Source organism: Pistacia vera, unplaced genomic scaffold (genome assembly GCF_008641045.1).
Source record: "Pistacia vera cultivar Batoury unplaced genomic scaffold, PisVer_v2 Contig425, whole genome shotgun sequence".
Classification (NCBI taxonomy): Eukaryota; Viridiplantae; Streptophyta; class Magnoliopsida; order Sapindales; family Anacardiaceae; genus Pistacia; species Pistacia vera.
Genome location: NW_022196252.1, coordinates 994,304 through 1,003,851, shown reverse-complemented (window position 1 = coordinate 1,003,851; position 9,548 = coordinate 994,304). Strand labels below are relative to the sequence as shown.

The following is a 9,548-nucleotide window of genomic DNA, read 5'->3' as shown; positions in this document are numbered from 1 at the left end:
TCAAATAGAAAAATAAGTTTAGATTAAATAAATTGTATAATAATTCACCATTAATTTCAGTATGTACAAAAATTAACACAAAATGTTTCACAAATTTATTTTATTTTATTTATTAAAACAATTTAAAAAAAAAAGTGTTACCAAGCCTCAATTTATTTATTTTTGAAAAATGAATCTCAGTTCTGAAATTTTGAATCCAAAAGCCCAATGGGCCGGCTGGATCGAATTCCTAAGGTCATATCATTGAGCCGGGTCGGTTTTGTAGTTTTACTGTTTTAGACAAGTCTCTAACCGTAAACCCTAAAAATCTCAACTGGGGTTTTGCACGCTTCGATTCAAATTGAAGGTTTCTTTCTTTCACCAGTGAGTCACGAAAATCCTTACTATTGGTTTTTTTTTGTTTTCATCACTGGGTTTTGATTCATTGTTGATATTTTCATCCTAAAGTTATTATTTTTATGCATTACTGTTCACTATCGTATTTGTTTTTGTTGTAAGGTTTATCTGATTTATTGTGAGAAAAGATGGTGAGGCCTTATACGATGAAGGGGCATAAGAGGAAGAAGAAGAGTGAGGAGGATAAATATGATAAGGAGGGAGAAGAAGAGGAAGAAGTCGCCGAAGAGCAGCCTGACGGATTTGATGAGAAGGACGATCAAGGACAAGAAGAAGAAGCGGTACATGAGATGGAGGGCATCCCTATTGGCCCGTCTGACCGAAATACGAAGAAACCGGGAGTTATATTTGTTCTTGAGAAAGCTTCTCTTGAGGTTGCAAAAGTTGGAAAGGTTGGTACATTGTATTCTTCTCTAATTGTATAGACTTTAAGGCTTGTAGTGTGAAAATTTATATAGTGTTATTTTATTTTTTTGTGGGTTTTGTTTGTTCAGAATTACCAGATATTAAATTCGGATGATCATGCTAATTTCTTGAAGAGGAATAACAAAAATCCGGGTGATTACAGGCCTGACATTGTTCATCAGGTTAGTGAGTTCAAAATTAGAAGCTTTTTTGTGAGCTTAAAAGTTTATTAAATTTTGAATTGAAGAGTATGCTGCAACTAATTGATGGCTGAACTGATATTGACATAACTTAGGTGCTGATTAGAATCTTAATCAAAGGGTTTTTTATCCCTCGGAGTGTAGACTAACTTTTTATGCTAAATTGAAATGCTGTAATATCAATATGTATAGTTATGTTATCTTAATCTTGTTTTTAATTATATACAGTATCTAGTTTTATTTCTGTAAACATTAATAATCCTAATTAATGTTGGTTTTAGGCTCTCTTATCAATTTTAGACAGCCCACTTACCAAGGCTGGAAGGTTGCGAGCTGTGTATGTTAAGACAGAGAAAAGTGTTCTTTTTGAAGTTAAACCACATGTCCGTCTACCAAGGACATATAAGCGTTTTTCTGGTATCATGTGTAAGTTTGGCTGATCTCTCTTTAAACATGGTCTTGCTTCTCATGTGATTATGCTCTCTTTTGACATTTGAGGAGGTTTTCTCTTTTGTTAATTTTTACTTTTAAAATTATTGAAGTGCAGCTGCTACAAAAGCTAAGTATAACTGCTGCTGGTAAGCGTGAGAAACTATTGCGTGTGATCAAGAATCCTGTTACTCAGTATTTACCTGTAAACTCTAAAAAGATAGGTAAGCTTAAATGTGCTTAGTCATCACATGTTATATGTTGCTATTTGAAATACTAGAAGTTGTTTGCTTGCATTACAGGCTTCTCATATAGTTCAGAAAAATTGGTTAAGATGAGGAATCATGTGGCCACTATCAGTGATGATATGGACCTTGTTTTTGTGGTATGCTCAGAAGTAACATTTGTTTAATACACATTATACTGTAACTTTTGCTTTCGTGTCTTTATTTTGTCTGATGTAAACTTGTATTCTTTATGATCTAATATCATATGCATTTTCAGGTTGGTGCAATGGCCCATGGGAAGATTGAGACGGATTACACAGATGACTTAGTAGCTAGTAAGTTTCTGGTGTATCGTTTATTCCCTGCTTAAAAATGCTTCTTTTTTCTTTTTCTTCAGAAGTCCTGGAGTGAATATACATCTTACCATGCATATTATAATGTCTGGTTCCATCTGCATTTTCTTCTTTCCTCTTTCTGAAACTCTTTAGAATTGGAGCTGAGCCTCTGATTTGTTGTAAGATTTCTTCTTTGTCAAGGGTTTTAGACCTCCTCCAGTTGAAACTCTTAACATCTCAGAGAAGCTGAATTGAAAATAACTAATAGCCAAACTTTTTTGCTTTCTGTTTTAATTTGAATTTTCTGCATTATCTAAAAAAGGAGAGAAGAAAAAAAAGTATCCTAGTTGTGTTATTCAATATCATTTTGTATTTGGAGCTAATAATGTGGTGTTCTCTTTATTAATTACTATTTTTGTTTCTCCAGTTTCTGGCTATCCAATGAGCGCTGCCCGCTGCATTGCAAGAATTTGTGAGGCTCTGGAAGATAAGTGGGGTATATTGTAAGAGCCAATTTAACTGTCCCAGAGGGATTAATTCAATATTTGAGTAAATTTATTGTTGTAGTGATGATGTAAACTACATAATATTGAGCTTCGGGATATTCAGTTAAGTTTCACTTTTTTATTGTGCCACAAATGCTTATATTGAGTCACCATGTTAAGTACTCCATATAAATTTATACATATACAGTGATCTAATTTTCATCAATAGTTAATGTTTTACTTTTACATATAAATTATATTAACAAATTCTTTTATATGATGTGTTGGAATAATAATTCTCAGCTCATGTAGTCATTACTCTTTTATCATAATATTATTCTTATTTTATTTATTAAATATTTATTGAGTTAATTATATCTTTTTTATTCATTTTATGTTATGTTAATATTTATTGCATAATTTTAGTGTATATATATATATATATATATATATATATCCCATTATTATCAAATTGTCCTTTAGTACTCGTAGTAGGCTCTCATTTTTGGTCGTTAGGCAAGATATTTTGTCTTCAACATTTAACAATGTTCAGGAATAGGAGGAGGAAAGAAAAATCTATTGACTAATTGAAATCTGGAAGCATCCAAGTTTGCTTACTGCTTATAAAGCACCGACGGCCCAGCCGGTCATCTTCTAGGGAAGTCAAAAGGAAATGAAGGTTTTTACTTTTTATTTTAACGCATAACTACTCGTCAACGTTTGCTTCCATATGACGGAAAAAAATAAAAAAAATAAAATGAAACAAATGAAAATTTCTACGTTGCGTTCTTGCTCTGAGAATTTCGTTGCATACCAATATAGGATATTTAGCTCAAGTGCTTAACTCAATTGGTCACAATAGATTATAACTGTCATTTTCTAAAAGAAAATAAAGATGACTTATCTAACGACACATATTTATTTATTTTGATGTCTATTATGTATATAAAAAAAAAAAAAATTTTAAATTTTTGTCTTTTAATATTTTCAAAACACACCCAAAGATAATCCAATTGAAATAAATTTTATTTTTCACGGATCAATAATTTCCATTAAACTTCATAATATTTGCAAAACTGTCCAATAAGAAATATATTTGTTGTGCAAAAAATTCAGGACCAGATAAATTTTTAATTGACATACAAATATCTTGCGATACATGCTTCATGATTCAAAGCCGAAGATCACGTTTTTTCCTATTTAGTCAAATTTGAATTTATCTCCAAGAAAAAACCCTTGTAATCGACACGGTATATAAACCCCATCATAGTCTCTTTTAGAGGAAGGACAAAATTAGGTCACAAAAAAACTTTTGTAAAGGCAGATCACTAGGGTTGCAAATTCAATAACATAGTAGTAGATGTAAGTTTTGCATGATAAATAACAGAATTATTTTAAAAAGTCTTCTTTGTTATTTAATATTTTATGTTAATTACTGCACATTTATGATTGTATTATCCCATTATTAATCTATTAGGATTACACGCAGATTTTAAGTGGTTCTAGCATTGTCAATCACGTAGTCCTGGTTAGTGTAAATTTTCCCTTCAACAGTATTAACGTTGATGCGTGATTTTAACACCAACGAAACGCATGTGTGAAATGTTGAGCTGGCCCAAAAGACACATGTGAATGGAAAGGAAAATGACAGTAAATGCAGTGAGAAAGGAGTTTTAAAGTGGTTCGGATGCTAAAGAAGCAAGTCCTACGCCCACTGATGTTTGTATTAATGATAAGGGTCAGGTCGTTTTAGATGACTGACTTTACATTGATAATACAAGGTATCAAATGCTGTCTATTCTAGAGAGAGAGTGTGGTTGATCCATAGTAAAAATGTGCGAATCCCCTTAATGAGAGAGGAGCTCTCAACTTATATTGGGATGCATTGAGGTAATGATCACTGAATCTGTAAGTTGGTGGGAAGATCTATGTAAATCATTCTTTATGTCACATTACCTATCTTCTAGAGTAATTCACATGATTTGCTGCAGGGATTGGACACACGGGATCATCACAGCTCCTGGCTGGCCTAACGTGCACCCACTATTCTAACGGAAGCAGGCTGTGGGTGTACCCATGATCACACGATGCAGCTGCGTCAGAATGTCAGTAAATTCTTCCCGAGGTCTGACCTTTCGAACTTAACTAGGTGCCACGTTAGCCCTATTTTCCCAAGCATAACAGAAGTCCCCTAGTTTTTAAGGTTTGAGAATCGAATCTTGGAAACTACAAGTCATGCCGCAATTGGATGATTCCTGGAAATTCTGGTGATTCCGACCTGTTTGAAAGTAGGTCGAGAAGACACTTTTTTGCGAACACGACCTCACATGATCATTGTTTGTAGAGGACGAGCGACTTGATTTCGTCAGACGTCACCTGTTGTTCTTTTGATATGGGTGCATTTAATGAAGCAGTCCTTACGCTGACAGATGTGCCTTGTGAGTGATAAGTGCCAGCCAGATGCATTAAATGCATTATACGCTGACACAGTACCCCTTATCAGGACATTAAATGCATGACATGTTGAAACGACGCCCCTTACCAGAGCATTAAATGCAGATTGAGGCGCAATTAATGCTCTGAGAGAGAGATGGTCATCGTTTGAGCTTTTCAACGGAAAGATGAAGATTTGACTTTCTTCAGTCGTGACGCTCATTCTTCCTCGTTGATGAGCGACACGTAGCCATGATCAACGGTGAGAAGCCTTTGCCGCCCAAATGCCGTTTCGAATCCAAGAAATCCAAACGCCGATGCATACGCTATAAAAACCTCAAATCTTTCTCAGGCAATGTCATCAGAGCCTTTTTCACAGAGAGTAAAAGATTTTCGCAAACCTGGAACCTCTGCCTTCCAAACTAGCATTTTTCTAGTATTCGAAGTGGAAGCTATCCTTATACTCCGAGAGGTAAGAGCTTCTCTCTGTTTTTGTTTCATTATTTTTCATGATTAAATGGCGTCAGTCTTCCGGTAGCCCATCGGAGACGAGATGCTTAGGTCGGGTTCGAGCCATGAATGGCGGCTCGAATCATGCCGTTAGGGTTTCCTTTGGGATTTAGGGAGTTTGTTTCCTCCCACGTCATCGTACGAAATAGCGTACGGCGGCTAAATGACCTTTCTGGTTGTCACTTTTGCAGACCAGTAAAATGGACCCCTCAACAACCAGATCCAAACAGGGAACCAGTTCGTCCCCACAGGGTGCTCCAAGTATCCCTCTCGAGGTCTTCTCAGTACTTATCGGGGATGAGCTCGAGAGGGTAATAAAATAGTACAGTATCAAGGTGGACGCTTTCCTCGACATGGCACACTCATTGCGATACCCGCTAAGTGGTCTGGCCGCGATCTCCGAGGAGATCATCGAGGGTGGGGGACAGATCCCTTTCCACCCTTTCATCAGGTTGCTTTTGGACCACTTCGGGGTCGCGCCGATGCAGTTGACTCCGAACGCGTACGTCATTGCCATTGCAATGTACATCACGTGCCACGAGAATGGGCTGGGCAAGCTGACCGCGACGGAGCTCGCCTGCTCGTATTTTTTAAAAAAGAGCAAGGACAGGATTCTTATTACTTGTCCAGGCGACCTACTATCGCCGAGGGGATACACAGTTACCCGAGCAATGTGAGGGCCTATGAAACGGAGTTTTTCTTCTATGACGGTCATTGTCACTTCCAGGAACCGAGTAGGCCTCTTTTTTTTTTTTTGACAAATTCATTACATTCGAAATGTGCTCTTTCTAACGACCTGATTCATTTCTGACAGTTAACATGACGACCGACTTAGGGCAGCTCTTCGATAGACGTAGGATCGTGCATTTCGGCTCCTTACCTGGGGACAAGCGGGACGCGAAGAAACTCGTGACGACCGCGAATTTAAGGAAATACGGTTTCTTCAACGCAAACGCGTCGTTAGAGCCCCCATTGAGTAAGTCCTGCTAACTGGTCCTTTTTTGGTTGTGAAATGAGATATCTTTGCTAACGATGCTTTGCATGTACCGACCATGCCTCTAAAGGAGTCAAAGCAGCCGCAACGAAGGCTGCTCAATTTCCCTCGGTCAAGAAAAGCCAAGGCGACCAATGTTGCTCTGACCGTTCCCCCGGCTGAAGGTGCAACATCGGGCCCACCGGCGTGACCTTTCCCTGGATTTCTTAGCCATAACTGTCAGAGGACGCACCAATACGAACCATGAAAGTTTCCCAGATGTCGCCTGCTCGCCCGAGGCTGAAGACAACGGCTCAGCAGAAGAAGAAGAGGTAGATTCAGGTCGAAGAGTCAAATACCGAATCTGAGGGCGATCAACCTAGGAGGTCGCGACCGGACGTGAGGAGGTCGGATAAGGAACCGATGGATGACACGACCACTGCTGAAGGCACGAAGAAGGATACTCGAGTGTTGGACTCACTATGGAACCTGCCGGAGTACCTGCAGCCGGTGGTCTACACTCTATTGGAATGCAGACTCTCGGAATCATTTGAGCAGTTCTCAAATTCCAATGACGTGGACCTAATGTTTACATCAGTCTAACACTTAAGCAAGGTGAACGAACTGTCCTCGGCGAGGACTACCCTTAGCTTCTTTTGATTAGCTAACTCTATCTTTCTTTGTTCGTAGGCTCTTCTTTCCATGTGAATGTCCCTGGAGAAGGTTCAACTAGGAGTCGCAAAGGGAGAGATTGCTCTGAAGGAAGAGAACGCAACGCTCAAGCGAAGCTTGGAAGCTGCCAAAATAGAGAGAAACATGTCTTCTAAGTCGGTGAACCGGTACCTGAATGAAAGAGACGCGGCTCTTCGTACGGTGGACTTCAAAAAAGCGCAGCTCGAGAAGCATGGAGAGGAAATAAAGGAGCTACAAAGGACCATAACTAGACTCTCCAAAGAGGCTGGGGAGAAGGACCAAGAGCTCAAAGTGACCTCTTTGCAGGCCTTGCGAATAGAACAAGAGAGGGACGCCTCCGAGAAGCGAAGGCAAGCTCTCGAAATTGAACTTCAGGCAAGTCAGGGAAAAGTTGCTTCCTTGACACAAGAGATGCAAAATCAGGCAGCGGAGGTCGAGGAGAAGGCTGTCGAATGGGCGATTGAGTCTATCTATGCCTTACGACCGAAGAATCCGCGACTTGATATGTTCGACCTCTCAGAAGACTGGCGGGATACACTTATGTCCATGGCGCGGGAGGATGATGAAGCGGCGGCCTCCTGAGCAGGAGGTTCGGGACATGCCTCAGATAAACCCTCAGCTGACCAGCCCTAGGACAATGAGGTCGGTCCTCTAGGAGCCGAATTAGGGCTTGTAGTCATGCCATTTTGCCTGCTGTACTCCTCATTAATGAAATACATTTTTGCTTTTACAATTTCTGTTTGCTTTGTTATGCATGAGTACTTCCTTATTGCTTACATTTATTGAAACAAGCGTGATAACATAACACATTTACAGGAACAAGATTACATGCGAAGATTGTTACAAGCGCACAAAATAACACTTTACAAGGAAATGATTTACAAAAATCAGAAATTAATTTACAAGGAAAACTGAGTTCAAAATTACTGATAATATGGTCGAAAGTGCTCAGCATTCCAAGCTCGGGGTACTTTGGAACCGTTCAACCTTTTGAGATGATAAGTCCCCGGTTTAATTACTTTGTCTATGCGGTATGGACCTTTCCAATTCGATCCTAACACTCCCGCACTTGGTTCCCTAGTACTGAGAAGAACTTCCTTTAACACAAGGTCGCCGACCTGGAAGTCTCTTCGCCTGACCTTTGAATAGAAGAACCTCTTCACGCGTTACTGATAGGCTGCTATCCTTAGCGAAGCCTTGCTGCGATGTTCTTCAACAAGGTCTAGGCTTGCTCTCATAAGTGCTTCGTTGTCGGCCTCATTGTACAAGTCCCTCCGAAGTGAACTAGTTCCCACCTCTACAGGGATCATCGTTTTGCACCCGTAGGCTAGCGAAAAAGGTGTTTCTGAGGTGGAGGTTCTCGGAGTTGTTCTGTATGCCCATAGGAGTTTGGGGAGGTCGTCGACCAAATTCCCTTTAGCTGCGCCAAGTTTGGCCTTCAGAGTGTGCTTGATGGTTTTGTTGATAGCTTTAACTTGGCCATTTGCTTGCGGTCTTGCGACTGAGGTGAATTTTTCATGGATGCCCAGATCGTCGCAAAACTGTTTGAATTCCTCATTGTCAAACTGTTTCCCATTATCCGAGATGAGGGTATGAGGAATTCCGAAGCGGCACACGATATTCTTGAAAACGAAGTCTTTGAGATTTTTGGTCGTGATCGCGGCTAGCGGTTTGGTTTCTACCCATTTGGTGAAGTAATCTACCGCGACCACGACATATTTGACTCCCCTTTTCCCGACTGGCATGGGATCGATGAGATCGATCCCCCACATGGAAAAAGGCCAGGGGCTAGTCATTGTTATCAGTTTGTGGGAGGGAGCTCGCAGTATGTTCGTGAACCGCTGACACCTATCACACCTTTTGATAAAGTTGTAGGCGTCATCTTGAATTCGGGGCCAATAGTACCCTTGATGAACAACCCTGTTCGCAAGGGATCGTCATGTATCTCCCTCATGATATAATCCACCTCTTCGTTATTTACACATTTGAGGAAAGGGGCGCTGAACCCTCGCATGTACAACTGATCTCCAATGAGGGTGTAACGGGCAGATCTTGTTCGCAGAGTTCTTGCCTCGACCTTGTCGTCAGGTAAGGTCCCATCTTTGAGATACCGAATAATGGGGGTCATCCATGAGTCTGAATCCGTTACATTCACGGCCTGTTCGATTGGGCTGATACTGGGGATTTCGATGAATCGAACAGGAATATTCTCTGGTGCATCCGAGTCCAACGATGAGGCTATTCTTGCTAGGGCGTCCGCCACAGAGTTGCTATCTTTGGGAATTTGAGTGATCGTGAAGTGCTTGAACGTCTTGAGTACGGCCTTAGCTTTCTTCAGATAATTGATCATGTTATCTTCCTTGGCTTGATACTCTCCCAAAATCTGGTTAACGACCAGCATGGAGTCACTGTGGACGCTGATCGTGGTTGCGCCCATTTCCCTAGCCAACCTGAGTCCAGCG

General features: G+C 40.3%; 1 protein-coding gene across 1 annotated transcript; it reads left to right on the top strand.

The window, feature by feature from the left end:
* Positions 1-288: 288 nt before the first annotated feature.
* LOC116143049 (ribosomal RNA small subunit methyltransferase nep-1-like) lies at positions 289-2,637 on the top strand. Its single transcript, XM_031428471.1, has 8 exons — positions 289-363; positions 499-788; positions 891-983; positions 1,283-1,427; positions 1,544-1,654; positions 1,733-1,815; positions 1,935-1,992; positions 2,420-2,637. Exons 2-8 carry the CDS (start codon positions 525-527, stop codon positions 2,497-2,499), a joined length of 834 nt encoding a protein of 277 aa, XP_031284331.1. The 5' UTR covers positions 289-363; positions 499-524; the 3' UTR covers positions 2,500-2,637.
* Positions 2,638-9,548: the final 6,911 nt, after the last annotated feature.

What these genes read in the sequence shown, in the direction of transcription:
- LOC116143049 (XM_031428471.1), top strand. Translation starts at nt 525, where the DNA reads ATGGTGAGGCCTTATACGATGAAGGGGCATAAGAGGAAGAAGAAGAGT. An exon ending in AGGTTGCAAAAGTTGGAAAG is followed by an intron (nt 789 to 890) that starts GTTGGTACATTG and finishes TTGTTTGTTCAG; the next exon opens with AATTACCAGATATTAAATTC. An exon ending in CACAGATGACTTAGTAGCTA is followed by an intron (nt 1,993 to 2,419) that starts GTAAGTTTCTGG and finishes TTGTTTCTCCAG; the next exon opens with TTTCTGGCTATCCAATGAGC.